At 41.3% G+C, this 22,336-nt stretch overlaps 3 protein-coding genes across 5 annotated transcripts; 1 reads left to right on the forward strand and 2 right to left on the reverse strand.

Annotated features, from left to right (window-relative positions):
• The first annotated feature begins 158 nt into the window (after nucleotides 1-158).
• On the forward strand, nucleotides 159-5,355 carry prpf31 (PRP31 pre-mRNA processing factor 31 homolog (yeast)). The gene is made up of 14 exons (XM_041941986.1): nucleotides 159-303; nucleotides 1,124-1,339; nucleotides 1,436-1,496; nucleotides 1,648-1,731; nucleotides 1,845-1,942; nucleotides 2,342-2,448; nucleotides 2,591-2,760; nucleotides 2,870-3,027; nucleotides 3,125-3,214; nucleotides 3,529-3,656; nucleotides 3,872-3,944; nucleotides 4,674-4,802; nucleotides 4,885-4,983; nucleotides 5,076-5,355. Exons 2-14 carry the CDS (start codon nucleotides 1,124-1,126, stop codon nucleotides 5,187-5,189), a joined length of 1,527 nt encoding a protein of 508 aa, XP_041797920.1. The 5' UTR covers nucleotides 159-303; the 3' UTR covers nucleotides 5,190-5,355.
• Nucleotides 5,356-5,654: 299 nt separating this feature from the next.
• cnot3a (CCR4-NOT transcription complex, subunit 3a) lies at nucleotides 5,655-15,897 on the reverse strand. 3 transcript variants are annotated; one of them, XM_041941916.1, is made up of 18 exons: nucleotides 15,763-15,897; nucleotides 15,038-15,108; nucleotides 14,852-14,919; nucleotides 14,682-14,756; nucleotides 14,483-14,572; nucleotides 14,244-14,372; nucleotides 13,880-13,975; nucleotides 12,578-12,797; nucleotides 12,349-12,482; nucleotides 12,075-12,131; nucleotides 10,834-11,773; nucleotides 10,605-10,710; nucleotides 10,344-10,485; nucleotides 9,518-9,617; nucleotides 8,855-9,053; nucleotides 8,009-8,141; nucleotides 7,797-7,922; nucleotides 5,655-7,391 (listed from the first exon to the last, which is right to left on the reverse strand). In XM_041941916.1, exons 2-18 carry the CDS (start codon nucleotides 15,060-15,062, stop codon nucleotides 7,293-7,295), a joined length of 2,739 nt encoding a protein of 912 aa, XP_041797850.1. In that variant the 5' UTR covers nucleotides 15,063-15,108; nucleotides 15,763-15,897; the 3' UTR covers nucleotides 5,655-7,292. The 3 variants fall into 3 exon arrangements, with proteins under 3 accessions (XP_041797850.1, XP_041797849.1, XP_041797851.1); XM_041941915.1 differs by having other exon boundaries at nucleotides 9,509-9,617; XM_041941917.1 differs by lacking the exon at nucleotides 12,075-12,131 and having other exon boundaries at nucleotides 9,509-9,617.
• Nucleotides 15,898-16,271: 374 nt separating this feature from the next.
• tfpt (TCF3 (E2A) fusion partner) lies at nucleotides 16,272-22,311 on the reverse strand. The gene is made up of 7 exons (XM_041942118.1): nucleotides 22,063-22,311; nucleotides 21,299-21,400; nucleotides 20,778-20,900; nucleotides 20,238-20,308; nucleotides 20,087-20,156; nucleotides 17,144-17,302; nucleotides 16,272-16,950 (listed from the first exon to the last, which is right to left on the reverse strand). Exons 2-7 carry the CDS (start codon nucleotides 21,398-21,400, stop codon nucleotides 16,876-16,878), a joined length of 600 nt encoding a protein of 199 aa, XP_041798052.1. The 5' UTR covers nucleotides 22,063-22,311; the 3' UTR covers nucleotides 16,272-16,875.
• Between the last annotated feature and the right edge of the window lie 25 nt (nucleotides 22,312-22,336).

Consider the following 22,336-nt stretch of genomic DNA (forward strand, 5'->3'; position numbering starts at 1 on the left):
AACTGATTCATGACAGTAAATCGTATTGTTTTGTAACCGTAAAACGTTGTATTTATAACCAAGAACACTCATGTACCCCCATGACTGAATATCTCTGTTTGTAGTATTTTGACCTCATTACCCATAAAGCCGTGCGAATGTTGTTACGTATTTAGTTCGCGACAAACGGTACAGCAGTAGTCCCACAATTTGACGAGGAAAACATCGTATACAAGTCGTTTTACCTTCATATAGAATAACTTGAAGTCTCCGTAGGAGACATTTGTTTTTGTTTCTTTAAGCGACCGGAGTTTGAGTTTAGAGGTAAGTTCATGTTACTTATAATTCGTCTGGTAATCGGACCGGCTGCGTCTAGCCAACGTTTGCTAACGCTAGCTAAACAGCTAGCATATACCATACGCCACATTACCGATACAAAGAGTGTCTTGGACTGCTGTACAAATATCTTTCCCAAATAGCCACATTTTCAGTTCCACTTTGTCCTGTGCCACATTTATGGAACAGGGCCGGGATACCCTGAAGTCAGAAGTGCGAACTCCAGCATTTTTTTCAAAGATAACCCCAGTTTGAGTCATGGTTTGGTCCCAAAAAAAAATCCAGTTTGAAGTTTTTGAGATTTTCTGATTGGTATTTGCCTGTTAGATCGACTCATGTTAATTTTATAAAGTGTCAAAAACATCTCTTCGTGTGTTAAATTGCCTGTGAAGTGTTGAAATTATAATGAAACCAAGCAGAGAAAAGCTATCGGATGTGTAGCAACTTGCAGTGAAACAGTCATCCAAACATGTTTGGCTTGTTACCCCTTACAATGAGTCAATGTGATCTTGAGATCCTCCATCATAGGTTAGTGCTTCACAGATTGATTTATTCCATGATATTTCATTTCACTCAGCTGTAAGTGCAAGAAAAGAAAATTATTTTTCATAAAAGATGACCAGAAAGACAGAAGTTTGATTGTCTTGTTTTAGATGTTATATTAGAATGATGAAGACTGATCTACAGTGCTCAATGAGTAACGCTCAAGACACCTGGTGGTGATCCAGAGCAGAAACTGATCTGAGTACTGTTAATCTGTAAAGCCAGCTACATCTAATGTCCTCAAATTATCTGATGCTGATTTTAGATGTCCCTGGCGGACGAGCTCCTGGCAGACCTGGAGGAGGCTGGAGATGAGGGGGAGGACGGGTTGTATCCAGAGGAAGAGGAGGGGGACAGTGATGGAGAGGCAACACAGGGAAGGACAGAAGGAGGGCTAGAGGACATCCCAGAGGAGATGGAGGTGGACTACAGTAAAGCTGAGAGTGTTGCATCCATTGCCAAGCTCCGCAATAGCAAACAGGTGGGTTGTATCATATGAGGGCGTCATACAAGCTGATATTTATAGTAATGCTTCTGTTCTAGTTATTTCTGCATAATCTTTACTTTTTGTCTACAGTTTTCAGAGATTATGGACAAAATTTCAGGGTATATTGGAAAGCAGCGCAAAAACTCAGAGGGTGAGTGTAATCCTTGTGCATGTTTTTTCTTTGTATGTTTTATCATTAAGATTTCATCACAACATTTAGTTCCAGCTGAAAGTTAATAAAGAATCTGAATAAATTTGCTCTGATTGCGTTAATGTTTTTTTTTTTGTTTGTTTTCTTTTAGTCTCAGGTCCAGTTGAGGCTGACCCAGAATACAGACTGATTGTAGCAGCCAATAACCTCACAGTGGAAATCGACAATGAGCTCAGTGAGTTGGCTTTTCCTGGTTTTGGTTAAAAAAAACAAACAAAAACCTCCCTAATGTAATTTGTTCTGCTCTTTTATAATAAGTTTACTTATGCTTTTCTGTCTGCATTTCAGATATCATTCACAAGTTTACTCGGGACAAATACTCCAAGAGGTTCCCTGAGCTCGAGTCCCTCGTGCCAGATTCTCTGGACTACATCCGCACAGTCAAGGTGAGATGAGCTGAATTGTTTATTGGGCTTTTATATCAAAAACCCATTTCAAAAGGAGAGGACAATTCCTAGAGTTGCTGCTTTTGCTGCACAGTCAATCAATTGTATCTTTACTTGGACAGAAGACAATTTTTACTTATTGATGAATTATGGCATTACATCTGCAGAAGGCCAATAATGATAATTTTTCTACAACAGTATTTTTTTGAGTTAATGATATAATCAAAAGTTTATCATAAGTTTAATTTTATTAAATGAAAGCTCACAATTTTGACACCCTCAGGACTGATTATTAACATTAAGTCGGTCTGCTTTTTTATTTTAATTCTATTTATTTCCAGTTATTTTCTGGCATGCGGTTTGGGCATCATAGATTCTCCATTTTTGTTTCCTGCTCAGGAATTGGGAAACAATCTGGAGAAGTGTAAGAACAATGAAACTCTGCAGCAAATCCTCACCAATGCCACTATTATGGTTGTCAGCGTCACTGCTTCGACCACACAGGGGTGAGTCAACAGATGTTAATGGTTTATCGATTTTTAATTGTTACCATCCAGCTGACTGCGTCCTCACTGTCACCACAGAGGGTGTCTGTCACCATTTAAATGCTTAGCAAAATGTTGAGTTTGTGTATTTTTATGGTTTTAGGTCCCTGCTAAGTGAGGAGGAACTGAAGCAACTGGAGGAGGCATGTGACATGGCTCTTGAGCTGAACCAGTCTAAACATGGGATATATGAATATGTAGAGTCCAGAATGTCATTCATTGCCCCAAATCTGTCCATCATTGTTGGAGCGTCAACAGCTGCCAAGATCATGGGTGAGTGATGCAATAAGATCAGTTGTTGTATAGTTTAAATACACCAAGATTACAAATGCCGATTGCCCTTACTATCTGTTTCTTCTTTTTTTCCTCTCTCTGGCTGCAGGCATTGCTGGCGGTCTCACTAACCTCTCCAAGATGCCCGCCTGTAACCTGATGCTGCTGGGAGCTCAGAGACGAACCCTGTCCGGCTTCAGCAGCACCTCCCTGCTGCCCCACACTGGCTTCATCTACCACTGTGACGTTGTGCAGTCACTCCCACCTGTCAGTAAATATATTAACACATATTGCAATAATGTTGTGCATTTAACTGAACACGGGGACCTTGGAGCTAATGTATATTTTCCATTCTGGTCTTCAGGACCTCAGGAGGAAGGCTGCTCGTTTGGTGGCTGCAAAGTGCACTCTGGCCAGCCGAGTGGACAGTTTCCACGAGAGTTCAGACGGCAAGGTGACTGTCCAAATGGAGCACATGCACATTAATGCTGAATTTATAATGAGCTGTACAAGCAGACTCAATATTTTCTTGACCCAATTTACATATATGTAGGACCAACATTTTACAAATTAAAGTAAAATGCACTGAAACACAACATCAAAACTTACAGCCTTAATCATTTCCAGATAGTTAAAATAACACCTCTGACACTGTCACATTTTTACAAGCAAAGTGTTTTTTGCAAGCAGTATTGTTAAAGAAAACATTTTGACTCCTGGCACTAACCTTTTATTTTATAACCTTTTTTTTTCTTTTTTTTTTTGCAGGTTGGCTACGATCTAAAGGAAGAAATAGAGAGGAAGTTTGATAAATGGCAGGAGCCTCCCCCAGTGAAGCAGGTCAAGCCTCTGCCAGCCCCGCTGGATGGACAGAGGAAGAAGAGAGGAGGAAGGAGGTACAGAACCTGTCAGCTGCTCTGCACATGCAGAGTCCTGCTCAACAAGCCACAGATTTAGTGAAAAGTGAAGAACAGTATGGAGACTCGCTTTCAGCTGCATGTTGGAGCGCAACAAGAAGCTTACATAACTTGCATAGCCAAGTTTAGAATACCACCATCAACTCTAAATATATAGAGTATAACCAACTCTGCTTGTTTCTTTCTGCCTGAAGGTATCGAAAGATGAAGGAGCGGCTCGGGCTGACTGAGATCAGGAAACATGCCAACAGGATGACGTTCGCAGAGGTCGGTACATATTTCTATCATGCTGCCTATATCGCCCATCTCTTGTTTAACTGTGCTTACTTCTATTTAACCCTCTGTTGTGCCTTTTCAACAATAATATGCTCCGCATTAATACTGTTGTCTATCATTCATGTCATTTATTTATCACATCTGGAACTCAAGGAATGAACTTTACATAAAGACACAAGTAGTTTAAATAATACACCAAACAAACATACAGAGACCTGCACTGATGGTCATACTCTTCCTTTCCAGAGCCTCTAAATATATGAATAAATATATAAACACAACTGCACACAGATTCAAACACTTGAGGCTTGTGTTGCTCACTGCAGTCTCACTGGCCTGATATTGTAATGAGATGATGGCTAAAAGCTGCCTCACTAGCTTCTGATTTCACCAGTTCATAACAGCAAAACAGACATTGCACCAAGACCTGAGAGACAAAGTTTGCTGTAATATTTCAGCCTCAAAGCAGAATCGTTATTTAACCTTATATGTTTACGGCAAAGCCACTGTAGAACGATTAGGTTTAATGTTTTTATCCTCACAACAACAGAAGTTCATAGAGCTACAGCTTAATGTAAAAATATTCAGCGTTTCTCTTCCTGAAATCGAGTTGGATTGGACTTTTTGAACACTATTTTATATTGTTTGACATTAGTGCATTTTGGTAAGAGAAGCATAAGCAGTGAGACTTCAAGCTAAATTCCAGATGTGGTGTTGCAGATTGAAGACGATGCGTACCAGGAGGATCTGGGCTTCAGTCTCGGTCAGCTGGGGAAGAGCGGCAGCGGGCGCGTCAGGCAGGCTCAGGTCAACGAGGCCACCAAGGCCCGAATCTCCAAATCCCTCCAGGTAAACGCTGTCGTGCTTCATTTTCATTCTGTTTTTGAGTAATAGATCTTGTAAGTCTCTAATGTTTTCTTGTGCACAACAGAGGACGCTGCAGAAGCAGAGCATGACGTACGGAGGAAAGTCCACAGTCAGAGACCGCTCCTCAGGAACCAGCTCCAGTGTAGCATTCACTCCTCTACAGGTAGAAAGACGTAAACGTCCTCTTGTATTGAATATCTGCTGAGCCCCATGAAGGTTTATTTTAGTTAACAACCGTTGTGCTCTCGTCTGCAGGGGCTGGAGATTGTGAACCCACAGGCTGCAGAGAAGAAGGTGGCTGAAGCCAACCAGAAGTACTTCTCTAACATGGCAGAGTTCCTAAAAGTCAAGAAAGAAGCTAAGATGTGAACACACACACACACACACACACACCATCATCCCACACATGGACAGTTGCACTCAACACAGCAGTGATAGCATATTTTCAATTTTGTCTGACATTGTGCTTTGTCCTGTATTTTACTTTGACATTTTTTTCTTTTTTTAAATTTGAATAAAATATGTTAAGATTTCACAAAGCGTCCTGTCTTCCTTAGAGAAGGGGAAAAAGGTTTATATGGTATGAAATAAGTTTGTTTGCGCCATTAAACATGTTTTTTAGTAGCTAAACTCTACAAGTAAACACATCAAGTCTTAAGGTGGAAGTTGGTCTTGATACATGGCGACCACAGGAGGTGAATTTACCAGAACAAATTAAAGCCAAGCGCATCCAAAATTAGTGGATCCATATTCCCATGTAGGAATGACAGGACTTTACACCACACACTGACTTGTAATTTCTTAAAAGTATTTATTGAAATTTTACAATCCTGTTATAACCCTGTTTTATGACATCTCCCATGCAGAACTGTGATGAGAAAAAATTGTAAATACGTCTTGAAATTCACATTTTAGCAATTTAACTCACCTTCCCTTTCTGAAAACCTTAAAAGCCCAAAAAATAGAATCTATAAAAGGCAAATCTCTCATAACTTTGCTGTATTTTCCTTGTTTTCACATCCTCCACCCCCCTCCCCCCCTTTCCCTCCCCCAAAAAAGCCTGAAAACTAATCACACACACAACAGAAAATTTTGTACTCCAGTACAGATCTTAATGTTTTCGTGGTCGCTTAAATGGAAAAATCTGATTCAGTTTAACACTCCCCATTCAAACTGCCAAGAAAAGGTGGGATCTGTCTGACACCAGATTCAATCTTATTGTTCTTCAGGATAACACATGAACAACCACAGCAGATGAGACATTTCTTACTTGACCCGCCAGTTAAATCTACCACCAGACGTTTAGGATTTCTGTGTTTTCACTCTACATGTAAACAGTTTATCAGTGCACATTCACTGTATAGGGTTTTCACTCCAGATATCAGGTGGTAAATTGAACAGTGGATTTTTAAATGAAGTAACATCAACAGAATAGAATTAAACCTTAAGGGTGGGAAGTTGACTCAAACCAAACTCAGATTTATTATCTAATGCTATCTGTGTATTTTCAGAGTAATTGAGAGGTGATTTGGGTACAGGTACATTCACTACGCTTAGCGTGGCCTTTTGCATCGAGGATGATGAGGATTCCTCGATGGCCAAAGAATCAAACATCAAGTAGATTAATGTCTCAAACCCTATTTTTAAGATTTATTTTACAAGTTTATTAATTTGTCACAAACATGAATGCGCCATAATAATGCATTTTCTTTGACAGGTTAACTTACAAACATTTTATTTGTAAAGAGAGGGAGTCAGAGACCAGTTCAATTGCATAGCAATTTAATCCATGTCCAATAAGGACTCTTTCCCTGTCACAGGGAGAGGCCCTGTGGTCACTCTCAATCAGCGTTTTAATCGACCAAGACAATATCAATAAAACTATTGATAAACGCTCACTATCTCTAATAGTGACCATGTTCAACAGGCATCGTAGGGTCTTAAAAGAAGCCAGTCCTACACACCATGATTAAATGTCCACTGTACCTCCCCATTCTAAACCACCAAATTACAGTAAATACAAGAAGGGCAGTTTACTCAACAATCAAATCCAAGGTTTGTTTTGTGTCAAGTCAAAGGCTTCCAGGCTCATGTTGGGTAGGTGGTACAGAGAATCTTGTTGAAACGGAAAAAGAAAACAAAACATGAGAAACATGCATGGGGTAGGCTTTCCTAATGCCACAAACTGAGTGTGCACACAAACAGGCACAAACGCAGATCTCTGATGAGCCCTCCCGGCTCATGCAGCGTGATGCGTTTGATCAGGCCCATGGGGCATTTTTGTCAAAAGCAAAGCGCTGCATGAGGAGCAAGGGCTTCACGCTGAGATGCAGCCTATACAGACACCAGTCTCCATTTTAGGAGAGGGTTTCTACTACACATCACAATCTCTATCCACAGTTTGAAGTTCAGTCTCGGAATGTCAACAGCAGCACGTTATGTCTCTTCTGTCCTTTCGTGTCCCCCTGTCCGTCACTGCAGGTCTCTGTCCTCGAGGTACCTGTACTCGAAGGTGAACCCCTCTTTCTTCCTCTGGCCCCATTTCTCGTAGTCGAAGTAAATGTAAGTGCCCTGGAGGAGCAGCAGAGTGGAAAGAACAATCATTCAAAAGTCCACAGACTAGTTTCTAACTTAAAGGATCAGTATGTAGGCTTTAGTGGCATCTAGTGGTGAGGTTGCAGATTGCAACTCCTTATCTCACCCCTCCTCACAGCAGCCACTAAAAACTCAGAAGGCCCTCTCTAAAGCCAGTGTTTGGTTTGTCGGTTCTGGGCTACTGTAGAAACATGATGGAGCAATCTGGTGGACTCCGTGTTGATATAAAGAACACATTTTAAGGTAATGAAAACACAATGATTCTTTTTTTTCCAGGTGATTATACGCCATTCTGAATTTTTTTTCCATTTCTGCCAGTAGATGCCCCTAAGTCTAACACACTGGACCTTCAAAGAGAAAACGTTAACTGTGAGACTGCACCTGTTCAAACTCGTCAGTGATAGTCTTGGGCTCCTCGTGCCTCTGGAACCACATCATGTACTTGGTGTGAAACCTCCATGACTGTTTCTTCAGAGCCTTGGCAGACAGATACTGAGCCTTGGTGCCCTGAGAGAGAGCACAAATGCAGCATAGAGCTTACAAGCAGTAAGGCTGACAGGGAGTAAACATGGAGTGGGTGGGGTGGTTTTTACCTCCAGGTAGTAGAAGATGAAAAAGAGTGTTTCTGTGGACAGTCTCTGGTAGAACTCTATGGAGTCAGAGTGGTGCGGCGGTATCTGATGATGGAAGGGCAAGGTGGGACACGGATTCCTCATCAGGTATTGCCTGTAGGACAGAAGCCCAGAGAGTTATAAGACCAAAGCAAAATTAAAGGCTTCCTACAGTTGTGTTTACATAAAAACCATATTCCTCATAAGGCTTCGTTAATGAAGAAAACCAGCGCCCCACTGTCCAAACAATCAACCAACCTAGTTGTTGTCTGGGTGTTTAGAAATGATTTCTTCCGGGGACAAGACTGGCAATACTCTACATTTTGTTACTGTCTAGAAATCAATGTAATAAGACCAAAACCAACTTGAAAGTCTGTCTGTCAATAGTTAAAGATTTCTCTACCGCCTGTGGCTCTCAATCCAATACATACTTTTATTTTTTAATTTCAAATAATAGCAAACGTTACTCAAGTGGGCGTAAATAATGCATTTGTTAGGGACAGCAGCAGGACTGATGGAATAAGCTCTCTTGATTTTGATCTTTTTGTGTGATTTTTTGAGAATAATAAAAGTAAATAGAATATTAACACAATTACATTTAAAATATGTGTGCAGATCATGTAATACAGACTTTTAATTGTCTGGGAGCCATGATATTATACAGTAAAAAATAAAACAAATATTGTATTGTTCGCTGATAAAATCGCTATAAAATGATCAACATAAATTTGAGAAATTACTGTAAAGCAGAGTCAAAGCCCAGCACTGTGTTTTCATAAAAACATGCAACATGCGACGTCGGTTGTGAAAAAAATGTGGCGCCCTCACCTGATCCTCTCAGAGTCGGAGGGGTGTGGCATGTGAGTCCACGCAGACTCCTGCATGGCCTGCTGGTAGAGCTGGTCTTTGGGGAGAGGGGTGGGGCCAAGTGGACAGACCCCGAGCGAGGGGGGGATGCTGACTTCCGACACGGACGGCTGAGGGGCGGCGGGTGTGCCGGGCGCTGCTGATGAACCAGAGAAGATATCTACAGGAGAAACAAAAAGTGGTGGATTGAGTCGATGATATAAATACTGTATGGGCCCCTCTCTTTAGTTACAGAACCACTTCGCTTCCCCTCTCCACCTTTTTCTTTCTGAAGAAAATATTTTACAAAGCTTTGACTTCTTTATGGAACACTTTGCTATTTACGGATACGCAAGCAAAACACAGATATCTGTTACATGTCTCGAGTGTACAGCTGCAACTAACTATTATTTACATTCATCACCCTAATTACTGTAAGATGCTTCTAACAATGTCAGTATCATCTACCACTGCAGCTGTTACAACTAAAAACATCACATATTTATTCTAAACCTAATGTCATTGTAAGTCACCTCCTCTTCAGTAATTAGTCAGTGTCCAAGTAGCAGAAGGGTTACAGTGTAAAATTATGAGCTAAATATTCTTCAGTAAGTTAGTGTAGAAAAAATGCCTGACCGTTCCGACCTCTGTCTGTTAGGTGCAGGTTGGGAATCTCTCCATCCAGGCCGGATCCCAGCGCTGCTCTCTCAGCCATCGCTTTCAGAGAACTGAGAGGCTCAGGAGCCTGAGGTGGGAATGAGATGGGAGACAACAAGAGAACAAGGTAGTTGATTAAGTAAATTTAAGGTGGGGAGAGAGAGAAAACCCCACATTTATGGACATTTATGGACACAAGAGTGGAATATTGGGAACAACATATCAGTGCAGAAAATTAATTATGAAAATCAACTACTGTTGTACCTGCTACATGACAAAGTCCCCCTCTTCCTGCCTAAAATTATGCAGCCACAGCCAGCAACATTTATTAATAATGACCTGTATTAGATAAACTGAGCCATGTACTCAAAAGAGACAAAATTTGCCAAATAATCTAAATAGGTTTGTTTTCTGGCACAGCTAACATATGTCAACAGATTGCCCTTCACTCTATACTGATAATATCCAACACTGCCTTCTTCATGGTGTTTGCAGTGAACAGAATGAGAATTCGCCATTTGCTTTAGCCCAAATATATCTTAGCATGACATAATTTTTATCTAAATGTATCACTGGTTAAGTGTGGGCCTCTGTGTTTGGTATAAATGTGGCCCAGAGCTTAGGTCTGTGGGCAGACGGGGATATTTTGCACATATTGAGCACATCAGCGTTCATGCACCAAACAATGGTACCTATAATGTGAAAATAGTCCAGACCTGCATATTCAAGCTACTCAATTAGACCCTTATGTGGCTCTGATAAAAGGCTCTTTCTCAACATGCCTCTTTTTTGAAACAATGCTAAGCTGCCTCACCTTGAGGCTCTCAGAGGCCTGTGTGTAGGAGTGAGGCCCGTTGAGAAGACTCCCTCCTCCAGGTGTGCTGTCTGAGAACGAGGGGGACGGAGAGCTGGGAGGCAGGGTGATGGAGCTGATTAAACTTGGACCATTGTCCATCCTGCACCAAGTCGATTGGTAACAGCAGAGAGAGAGACAAGTTAACAACTATCACACAAAGAATAAGAAGAAGTGAGCAGAGTTTGTAGACTCAGATCAGGCGAACGACAAATAACTCACGGCTGACTGGTTGAAGAACTGAGAGATGAGGGTTGGCTGCTTTGTGACTGGCTCGGTGTGCTTAGAGCTGATTCTGTTGAGCTCTCTGCCACTACAGCACTGTAACCTGCGAGCAAAGGGGGGGGGGGGGGGGGGGGGGGGGGGGGAGTTAGGAAACGTACACTTTAAAGAGAAGACAACATTGACTTAAACACAGTCACATATGGCCAACCATGACAAGTTAACATACTTGTGCTTCCGTTTTGCTTCAGTCCACTGGGTGGTCGAGCAGGAGCAGCGTTCACCCCTACTCCTCCAACCACGCCGACATTCCCTCCATTGCCTCCCATCATTCCAACTACTCCAGGGGTAGCACTGACAGAACTCGGGGGCACCTGAGAGGCACCGGGGGCTACATTTTGCCCAGGAACCAGACCCAGAATACTCCCACTCAAAGAGCTGTGGGCCGGGCTGGAACCTAACAAACCGAGACCTGTCCCCGCCCCGTTGGTGGTGACTCCACTGGAGCCAGAGGTGGGGATGGAAGTGCTGCTCTCCACTGAAATGCTGGACTGGGTGGTGCTGCTCAGACCCAAGCCTCCTGATGCTGCTGCCTGAGCGTAAGGGGCAGGTGTGGAGCCTGAAATAAGCCCTGCCATTGTGTTTAAAGGAGTGGGGTGCCCACCCAGGCCTAACCCAGCCATTTGGTTGGCACTGCTGGTCCCCGTCATGCCAACCTTGCTCAATCCCAGCCCCAGCCCGAGTCCCAAACTGGATGCGGGGGTGGGCCCAGATGTGGACAGAGACTGAGAGTTGGGAGCTGATGAAATGGGTGTGCTGGGCGTGGGGAGAGAGGGGGCGGTTGAGGCTGGGAGGAGAGGGTTGCTGGGTGGGCTGGGGGTGTTGTTTGTGGGGACAGAAGGTTTTGTCTGCGATGGCTGCTGCTGTTGCTGCTGCGGTTGGTTTGGTGGCTGAGGTTGTTGCTGCTGCTGTTGTTGTTGTGCAGGTTGATGCTGATGTTGCTGCACTGCACTGCTGAAGCTCCCTATAAGACTGCTGCTTGTGGGAACCGCAGAAATGCCTCCGACTACACTTGCCATGGACACAAGGGAGGAGGACGAGGAGGACCCGGAGGTGGTGGAGGAAGAGAAGGAAGATAGCAAGGATGGTGTGCCGTTCTTCACAGGTGACTGAAAATGACAAAGCACCACAAAAAGGCATTTCAGACAAAACTGTTCAGAGGGCAACCACAGCTGTACAAAGTGTATGAGATGCAATGTTTATTGTGAGCTATTGAGGCCCATATATGCAGGAGATGGTACAAACTAAATCAGAAGTCTCCAACCATGGTCCCACAGATAAAGAGCATGTTCCTTTTCAGTGCCTGAGAGGCCAAAACCCTTCAGCCACCGTGATTCTCCAGGACCAAGGATGAAGAGTGCTGCACTACACTGTTCACCTACTGGCACAGCACAGATGAGAGCCTCTCACCTGACTAACTTCACTGTCTGTCGACCGTCCCCTTTTCTTATCGTCCTCTGAGTTCTCCTATAGGAGGAGATACCTTGATATGACAATCCACTTTGGAAATGTTGTTTCAGCAAATGAGTCAGCGGATTATAATGCAATGAGTCTTGTAGAATGGTTATCTCAATGCAAACTTAAGAGAGGAATTGTGCAAAATCATGTCAGAATGTACTTTTTCTACTAAGCATCTATTTCACACATTGACCCATGTTGCAGCGATATGAGGACAAGAACTTACAGCTGTGCAAGTGGCCGGGGATGGAGGGATGGGTGAAGAGGAGGTGGTGGAAGTGGGAGTGCTGCTGGAGTGGAGATACATCTCATCTTCCACATTACCCTGACCTGACGGAGAAGTTGCAACTAATGCTGCAGCTGCGAGAGAAAAACAGGAGACGGGTGATGTTATTATAGGCCCCCTGATGTCTGTTATATAAATAAAAAGCTCATCCTAAAACTCGACAACTCACGGATGTCTTCCAGGTCTAAGTCATCATACAGGAACTCGTTCTCCTCAAAGTCCGGGTCTTGGGAGGAATCAATGTAGTATTCAACGTCGTCTTTGATCTTCTGAATTGCGTCCACTGCTATTGAGTCATTGTCCAGCATTCGTAGAATGGTCTCCAACATGCGAATGTGGAATCTATGCCTCTCAATCAAACGTTTGAGCTCTTCAATTCGATCTTGCTTCTACATGACAGACAGAAGACAAGAATGTGGTGTTTGACAAAAATTTGAGCCAAAGTTTTACCAGACTACTAGGGCTGCCCACTAATATTCGACCAAACCGTCACTGAGGAGTCCTAGACAGCCAAGATTTCATTAGTCGATTAGTCTTGCTGGTTCTTCCGACACATCCAGCATCATTACTGCTTTTGTCATACGTTAGCAGGGAGCTCGCTTTGTGCATGCGCTTGTAAAATTTGTGTTCCAATCAGTTAATAAACTTCTTACAACACTGGTCTTACTGATTAGGACAGTTTACAAAAAAGGATATTTGTTGAGGATGCTCAAAATCAGAGTGCTTACTCTGATCTCTGGTAGATCTTTTGCTGCAGAGCCCGTTTTGGCAGCCTCACTATTGTGGTGCACTTAAAGGTGTGTGTGTGAAGATAAAGGTGCTGCACTGACACCTTCATCAGACAAAGTTTCCAGATTCCCTCATTAATGTTATCCAGTTCCATATTAGCATTAATAATAGCAAACAGATTGCTTTTCGCACTGGCACCAAGTCCTCCGCCATCGTCTTATCGGTTAACTCGCTTATCCTCATCATGATAAGTGAAATCTGACTCTTGTTATTCTGTGCGACTGCTGCTGTACAGAGCAGACGCTTTCAGTTTCTAATTGTAGCATCCCTTGCTCGACTAAGTATTGATAACATGCTTAGTATTTTACAAATCAGTTTTTTTTTTATTTGATATGTGTGGGTGCTGATACACGAAAATGAACTTATTAATTTTCAAAAAAAAAGACAAAGAAAACCAACAGTTTGGGTGGTGGGCAAGTCATGAAATCGATGTGGAATTGGTAAATGCCCACCGTTTAACACCGGTAACACCGATGCGGGCGGCAAGCCTAGTGACGACTGGTCAACAAATTGCTTGAACTAACGACTATAGTCAACTTAGAAAATCTTTAGTCAGGGGCAGCCCTACTGACTACAATGGAATACACTACACTGGATATACACAGGAATTACAGAATTACAGTACTGACCTGAGTGTCTTAAAAATAAACATTCATGGAAAGAATGAGAAGGGAGGACTTACCTCTTTATCACCTTTCTTTTTTCTTGTCTGAACCGAAAGAGATTCCACCTCACTTTCAAACTGATCCACCTGCATATTTAATGTGTCTATCGTGTTCTGCAGGGGAAGAAGAAGTCAGCAAAAAAAAAAAAGAGCATGAATGGAATTGATCAAAATTACTTCCTAAAACAGATTTTTATCTGTTATTTTTAACTGTCTAAAGCCACAGTTGCTAATTTCTTGATACCCTTCAACAACTACATTCTGTTCTCATTCTGAAGTTTTACACTTTTTCTTCACTTCTGGCACAAGGTTGAGAAGGTTATCAAGAAACATTCGGGTAGCCATATTGCAAAACAGGCATTGATAATAGTGGATGTATTACTGTTAGCCACTGCCCCGTTTCCTCCTTTTCCCTCTGAGCTGGATCCACTTTCTGAGCGAGTCCCAAGCCTTCTTTAGAGTAGGCTTTTGTTTTTGTTTCCCGTTCTACAACCTTGAACCGCTCCATTTGCTAAGGAAATAAAAATCACATAAGCCTTGTTTAGTTGACTGTATTGATGAACTGAGGACACTTTACAGAGACAATAACAGCCTAAATTAGAAAACAATGTAGAAACATACCGTCTCTATAAGTTTGCGGTTCTCGACTAGCTGCCTTTTGTCTTTGATCTCGTTGGAGGCCACCCATGTTTTAATCTGATCTCTCAGTCGCTGCAAAGACAGATGGTGAAAATACTGAAACACATAATCAATTTCAAATATGCACCGTTCATGAGCGCAGATAAAAGACAACGTGAAATAGAGTGTTAACTGGTCTTACCTGTAGTTTTTTAATCTCTTTCTTGAGGTCAGCCTCATATTTTTCCTTCTGATTTGCATTGGCTGCATTGTGGAGCTAAAATATAGATAAATACACGAGGCACTTCAGGTTAATCACATCGATTTTTGAAATAAAGTATCAAACAAATGCAGGATGCAAAGATTTCTTACCTTTTGCCAAATGTCTTCAAACTGTTCTACACCTTCAGCTACTTTTTTCAAACATCTATCGATCTCACCTGTGGAGATAAAAGACGTGGTCCAACATCACTGCATATAAAGTTCTGGGTCTGTGCAAGATGCCAGGCTGGACGGTGTGGTGGATCCTTGCAACATTAGTTTCAACAACAGTCTTACCTTGAAGTTTTCTCTTGTCAGCCATGGCTCTGACTACGACAATGTCCACATTCCGTCTGTCACAAAGTTAGCTACACACAGAAAACAACACGTGTACCAATAAAACGTTCAAATGAAACACACACTCCTTCAACAGAGCAATTAGTACATCGGTTTCCTAAGTGGAACTGACGTTAACTCCAACTAGCTGGCCAGTTGCCGTTAGCTGCACAAATAACGTTATCTCTTCCGAATCTAAGGACACTTATAACCAGAACTTTTGTGTTGCCGTTTGTTTATCGCTGTATTTTCCTGAACGTAGCTGATCTTACTGTTACCAATATGACTGACATGTTTGTCAGCTAAAATTAGCTACCTAGCCTGCTAACATCACTGAGCGAACGTTAATACTAGCCAGTTTCTTAGCTTGTCCACCTCGCTCGATTACTAACCGGCCCGCTTCAAAACAAGTACCACGGAGCATGTTGATGGATAGGTCATATTCATGCATCATTATTTTGGGGTCCAGTATAGCTTTTATATGGTGGTTTTGCGTTGTGAAAGGCACAATATAGCACAGTCCGTTCTAATCGTTAACCTGCAAGCTAATATAGCTAACTGTCTGGCTAGCTAATGCATAAAATGTTAGCTAGCTAGCAGCTTAGCTAGCCAGCTAGCCAAATTTAGGAAAAAGGGAAACTGGGTCAACCCGACCATCTAGATTTATATTTGTTTACGACATTTACCTAGGGTATGGACTTTCGTTTGTCTTTTTTCAAATACAGCCAAAACTAATTCCAGAAAGTCTTCTTTACTTCCAAATTGTGTTTTCTTTTCGACAAGCTCGCTCACTGTAATGTAGCTGAAGATGGACGGTAGCTAAAATCCCACCTCCGCGTTTCAGCCCCGCCCTAAATCTAATCTTCGAGATCTGATTGGACAGAACTCATGCCTGTCACCGAGACACATCCGCTGGAACGACACAAAACCAGAACTGCATCTGAGATCAGACATATGCAGTATTTCTTCTCTGAAACATTTCTACAGTTTATCTTTACAAATCTCTAATCTCGTTGTATGGATAATGTCACTTTTTTGACTTTTTTTGATATTGATTTTTACATTCATTCATGGTGACAAGAAACTTGAAATTGATCTCCATGACAACTGAGGAAACTCTATCCTCTGTGAAAGACTGTGATGTCAAATTAAAGAAACTAGTTACAGACATACTTCTTTTTATTTCTACCTGAGACTGAAAAAAATGTTCACAACTGTATAAAAACACAATAAAACACACACTGAGTTTTGCATCACTTGTTAAAGTTTACGTTATTGGTGTAGATGTGAACAACCTTTTAAAGTTAAAAACATGAGTTCAAGTAACTCCAAAAATAAAATAAAAAAAGTCATAAATGGCAGTCCATAATACTTTCATATTTATTATGGGTCTGCTTGCTGATATAAAACAATGAACCATGAGATTACTGATAGTATCCAGAAATGTATTGTGAAAGCCATTAATAAACAAGTCTGCTGATGATTGTATCTGGGTTGCCAGATATTTCCCAAACATGGCTGTCCATGACAGTGTGCACTGTTTGCAATGATTATGTGCTAACATCAACTCTTACTACAAAATATGACAAAATTAAATTATATATACAAAACAAATGTATATATGTACCAGGTAAATGACTTTGATTTCATGTTTCCTCACAAGAATTCAATCTGTTCACAGCATTCAAGTGAAACTACAAACAGTGCAAAACCTGGCTGAACAAAGGCAGTGGATCTGCTGAACAGCTGAAGTAACTGGGGGCTCCTTCATTATCATCATATCCAAGGCAGTGTAATGATCAATGAGACAGAGAGGTTGGGCTGGGCACTTCTCCAAACTGCGTCTCTGCCAACACTGAAATGTCTGGTTCAGTCTGGGAAAAGAAGCAGAAACTCAATTCAACAGATAATCAATTATTCCACACTGTCAGATGTCTGAATGGTGACATTAAGGAGACCTAACTGCATTTCAAACCACCCATTGATGCATCCTAAACTACACACAACAAGACAATGTATCTAATACTGTACACTTGAACAGACAGTTCAGCAGAGGTGTTCATCTACCGGTTGGTCTTTATCCTTTTCTTGCCGTGGAATTCGGTGCCTCCTCTTCTTTGGTCCAGCAGTGTGATGCAAAGCTGCAGACGAAGCAGAACCAGACACACCGTTGAGGCGGTCATCATCCGCTCCAGCAGCAGGATCTAAAGGGGCTCCAGCCTCATCCTGAAACAAGAACCAGTGAAAAATGTACAATGTAAATACATTTAATGAGTCACACTGCTGTATTTATGTATTAGGATACATCACACAAATCAGCAGACAGGCTGAGCTGGGATTTCCTTGAACACTGAATCTAATTCGACATGGAAACAAATAAAAAATTAATGTAATGTATACAGCAGCATCATGGGCTTCATCGTGTCCTTTTATTTGGATCTACAGTGGGGAGAACAAGTATTTGATACACTGACGATTTTTCAGGTTTTCCAACTTACAAAGCATGTAGAAGTCTGTAATTTTGATCATAGGTACTCTTCGACTGTGAGTGACTGAATCTAAAACAAAATCCAGAAAATCACAGTGTTTGATTTTTAAATAATTAACTTGCATTTTATTGCATGACATAAGTATTTGATCACCTACCAACCAGTAAGAATTCCAGCTCTCACAGACCTGTTAGTTCTTCTTTAAGAAGCCCTCCTGTTCTCCACTCATTGCCTGTCTTAACTGCACCTGTTTGAACTTGTTATCCGTATAAAAGACACCAGTCCACACACCCAATCAAACAAGCTCCAACCTCTCCACAATGGCCAAGACCAGAGAGCTGTGTAATGACATCAGGGATAAAATTGTCGACCTGCACAAGGCTGGTCTTTCAGCATGACAACGACCCGAAACACGCAGCCAGGGCAACTAAGGAGTGGCTCCGAAAGATGCACCTCAAGGTCCTGGAGTGGCCTAGCCAGTCTCCAGACCTGAACCCAATAGAAAATCTCTGGAGGGAGCTGAAAGTCCGTATTGCCCAAACCTGGTCAAGAACTACAGGAAACCTCTGATCTCTGTAATTGCAAACAAAGGTTTCTGTACAAAATATTAAGTTGTGTTTTTGTGATATATCACATTGTTACTTATGTAATGCAATAAAAAGCAAATTAATTACTTAAAAATCATACAATGTGATTTTCTGGATTTTTGTTTTAGATTCCGTCACTCACAGTTGAAGAGTACTTACGATAGAAAAGGAGAGAGCACACTACCGGGGCTCCACAGGGTACTTTGCTCTCTTCTTTGCTCTTCACCCTTGACACACACGGACTTCAGACACACCACAACCAGCTGCCACCTCCAGAAGTTCTCCAATGATACAGCCATTATTGGCTGTGTATCGCAGGGGAACTATTTGAAATACAGGGAAGTCATCATTAACTTAATCAAATGGTGTGGACTAAACCACCTGCACATAAACACCAGCAAGACCAAGGAGATGGTGATAAACTTCCGCAGGAAAGCACCACAGACTACACCGGTGTGCATCCATTTGACATTGAGATCATGGAGGAGTAAAAATACCTGGGTGTACACCTCAACAACAAACTGGACTGGTCCACTAACACTGACGCCCTATATAGGAAGGGCCAAAGCCGTCTCCATCTACTGAGAAGACTGAGGTCCTTTGGAGTATGTAGGACACTACTGAGGACTTTCTATGACTCTGTGGTTGCATCTGCATCTTTTATGCAGTGGTCTGGTGGGGCTGTGGAAGCTCTGAGACGGACAGAAAGAGACTCAATAAACTGATCAGGAGAGCCTGCTCTGTCCTGGACTGCCCTCTGGACACCACTGAGGATGTAGGTGAGAGGTGGAGGTTAGCCAAGCTGACATCAATCATGGACAACCCTTCCCAACCCCTGCATGACACAGTGAAGGCCTTCAGCAGCTCCTCTAGTAACAGACTGCTGCATCCAATGTGTAAGAAGGAATGCTACCTTTTGTGCAATGTAACAATTTTTTTTACTGTTTTGCATATTTTATTCTTCTGTGCAATAGTATTAACTATTTATTATTAATCTGAAGGCAGCATAATTTTTCCCCCACAGTTATTGCAGTAATGCATATATTTTTATGTTTTTCTACATATTTTTTTCTTTTATATAGTCAATTTCATTTTGCTTGTATAATATGTACATATAGTCAACTTTTTATTTTATATCTTGTTTTTCGAATTTCTCTATCTCTGCTGATATTTTTCTTCTAACTGCTATTACATGCTGCTGTAATGCCCAAATTTCATTGGCTGGAGATAAATAAAGTTTTATCTTATCTTTTCTGATAAAAATTACAGACTTCTACATGCTTTTGTAAGTGGGAAAACTTGCAAAATCGGCAGTGTATCAGATACTTGTTCTCCCCATTGTATCTGTGTGATACATCTGCCAGCACCCAAAGACCCAGATAAACTGTCTGTCTCGGGTTTAGTCATCTGAACTCAAATAAAGTATCAACTAATTATGATCCAGTTTTGTTGAAGGGTCCTATTTCAAAATCTAGATTAAAAACCTTAATTATTTTAGTTTACACTGTGATCACATTCTTAATTTTCCAGTGAATAGGGGCCTACATTTTTGCCACTGGGGGCTGTGTACCAGGTTAATCCACCAATTTTCAACTGTTATATTGGCACAGGTTAATATAATTTCCCAGGCCTGGATTTAGTTTCACATTTCTTCTTGTGCATCAGGTGGGTCAAGTCAAAGAACACAGCAGTTGGGACTGAATAAAATATTAAAATCAGATATATTACTTTTTTTATCGTCAGCATCAGCAATTGTTCACAACCTGCTGACTGAAATCATGATGGTTTTATCCCAGTGTAGAAACACTATCCTTAATTTTCACCAATATCATGGCACCCAAGACAATGAAAAAAATGTTTAAGCTGATTTGTAATTATTTTCAAAAACCTGTGATAAGTGCTTTCTTTTCTGTATCTGCCCATGTAATTCTCACCTCTAGAAGTATGGTGAGCTGGGCGTTTCTGTAGTCATCCCCATGAGCATCTAAAGTCTTCATGAGAAACCTGTAAGATTAAAATAATCTTCAGATGGGCCATCATGAGGGAAATGTCACAGAATATGTAAAGAAAATGGAGATGCCATACCGCCTCTCTTTTTTCAAGCGTCGTGTAATTCTTTGTACTTGGTGAAGGCGACCAAGAATCTTCTGATTCACCTGATAAAGAAAAATTTGGATGTGATTACACTGTGGGGAGGAAAGGTACTGATTACAGCATACATCATATTAATTAGGTCATATGAAGTTTAAAAAGCAATATCACTATTAGTCTAGCAACAATATGAGATTGGTGAATTGGAATTTTAGGGTTTTCTTTCCAGACACATGTCACTTCATAACACACTGAAGAAAAGCAACAGAATTAGACAATCATTATTAAGAACAATCAAAATACTTTTGCACTGTATTTGCAGTTTTACAATAACATCAGATGATCTGAATGAAAATATGTCATAAATTAGTAGGTTTGAAAAAAAAATACATACATATAAATGATGTGAGAAATCAGGAACTAAATGACAACAAACCAAACATAACCCATATTCATATTTCACAAGACACACAGGCAGGAAGTGTGTGCAAAATAACACACATATATGCATGCATTATGCAAGCTTGCACGCACCTGTTCAATTTCTTTACATCTCCTGCTCAGAGCCAGATATTTCCTCTTATCAAGAGCTCTTCTCTCTTCATCCTCGTACGCAGTATTCTCCAGCAGCTCATTGCCTCCTGGGCCAAGCTCCACCTGGAGAAAACAGCTCTTGTTTCTGTCCTGTGTTTGGCTGTCTGTGTGTTTTTGCTGATGTCTTTCAAATGGAACAGCAGACTCTATTACTCCACCCTCTAAACTACATCAAATATTTTCAACGACTGTCTTAACTCTAATAGAATTAGTAATGTCTGTTACAACTACAAAATATGATTTTGGCCAAATTGTGGCATCACATTTATGGCACTTATGGCACATTTAAGTGGGTTTCTGGATCAAGGGTGTGACTGTAGCCGCTTCCTTTAAAGACAGGGGTAACTCAGGGCCAAGACGCAGTATTTAAACTGACTTTGTGGCACAGGGAGCACTGGCTATGTGTTCACACTTACTGACATCAACATTACTATTAACATGACCGTGACTATTAACATTACCTCTCCTGGTCCCAGCTCCACACCACCAGGCTCCAGCTCTGCCTCCAGGATGTGTCCTCCAAACAGAGGAGGCAGAGCCAAACCAGAGAAATCCTCCATCATCTGGAAGGAAGAGAAGATTTTGTGTCTTTATCAAAAACATGTTTTTATATAATAATTTATGCATACAGTATGTGTTGGTACAAAATGCCTCTGTCATTCAACCAAATTATAATTTTAAGGAATTTAGGCATTTTCAAATATCAGAGTCAACTTTATTGGCCAAGCATGTGTACACATACAAGGACTTTGACTCAGCATTCTATCTATCCATCCATCCATCCATCCATCTATGTATGTATGTATGTATGTGTGTGTGTGTGTGTTTGTGTGTGTGTGTGTGTGTGTGTGTGTGTGTGAAGCAACTATGAACAACAACATGCAGTGTCTATACACAAGTGTGAGTATTTCTATAAATTTTAAACAAGAATACAACAGTGCAAGGATGAAGAGTGCAAAGATCAACGTTACTGGGATAAATATTGAATGATTGATGTACAAGATAAAACAGGTGGTTGTGTGCAGAAATAAATATACACGTCTATATACAGTCATGTTATATACTGCGTGCTTACATTTATATACGACATTGATGATGATATACGCGTACGTAGCAACGTTTTACTGAGTAAATTAGAGTACAACTGAAAATACTTGTTACATAATGGCCTGGTATTATCGATTAACGTGCTAAATAACATGCTATCAATCCTCCCAATACTTACATTTATGAATGTTAAGTCCAAAAACACTTATCTCCGGAGCAACACCTCTGTCCTGTGTTTTTTAAGCGCCACTACAAACTGTTTGATAGGGCCAGACTGTGTATTCCTCTCCGGTTTACACAGGCTGCTTAGCTAAAACAGTTTACTAACATTGTACTAGATCCTGCCGATGTACATAATATACTTCGCTGTAATCAAACGTAAAACCGAGCTACAACAGTTCCTCCTCACATACGTTGCTAATGTAATGTTTTTATGCGACGGGCGCAGAAAT

Source organism: Chelmon rostratus, chromosome 8 (assembly GCF_017976325.1).
Source record: "Chelmon rostratus isolate fCheRos1 chromosome 8, fCheRos1.pri, whole genome shotgun sequence".
Classification (NCBI taxonomy): Eukaryota; Metazoa; Chordata; class Actinopteri; order Chaetodontiformes; family Chaetodontidae; genus Chelmon; species Chelmon rostratus.

What these genes read in the sequence shown, in the direction of transcription:
- tfpt (XM_041942118.1), bottom strand. Translation starts at nt 21,400, where the DNA reads ATGATGGAGGATTTCTCTGGTTTGGCTCTGCCTCCTCTGTTTGGAGGA. An exon ending in AGCTCACCATACTTCTAGAG is followed by an intron (nt 17,303 to 20,086) that starts GTGAGAATTACA and finishes TTCTTGTTTCAG; the next exon opens with GATGAGGCTGGAGCCCCTTT. An exon ending in AAAAGGATAAAGACCAACCG is followed by an intron (nt 16,951 to 17,143) that starts GTAGATGAACAC and finishes TTCTTTTCCCAG; the next exon opens with ACTGAACCAGACATTTCAGT.
- cnot3a (XM_041941915.1), bottom strand. Translation starts at nt 15,062, where the DNA reads ATGGCTGACAAGAGAAAACTTCAAG. An exon ending in CAGACAGTGAAGTTAGTCAG is followed by an intron (nt 11,774 to 12,074) that starts GTGAGAGGCTCT and finishes TGTCATTTTCAG; the next exon opens with TCACCTGTGAAGAACGGCAC. An exon ending in TCCGACTCTGAGAGGATCAG is followed by an intron (nt 8,142 to 8,854) that starts GTGAGGGCGCCA and finishes TCTGTCCTACAG; the next exon opens with GCAATACCTGATGAGGAATC.
- prpf31 (XM_041941986.1), top strand. Translation starts at nt 1,124, where the DNA reads ATGTCCCTGGCGGACGAGCTCCTGGCAGACCTGGAGGAGGCTGGAGAT. An exon ending in TTGTGCAGTCACTCCCACCT is followed by an intron (nt 3,028 to 3,124) that starts GTCAGTAAATAT and finishes TCTGGTCTTCAG; the next exon opens with GACCTCAGGAGGAAGGCTGC. An exon ending in ACAGGATGACGTTCGCAGAG is followed by an intron (nt 3,945 to 4,673) that starts GTCGGTACATAT and finishes GTGGTGTTGCAG; the next exon opens with ATTGAAGACGATGCGTACCA.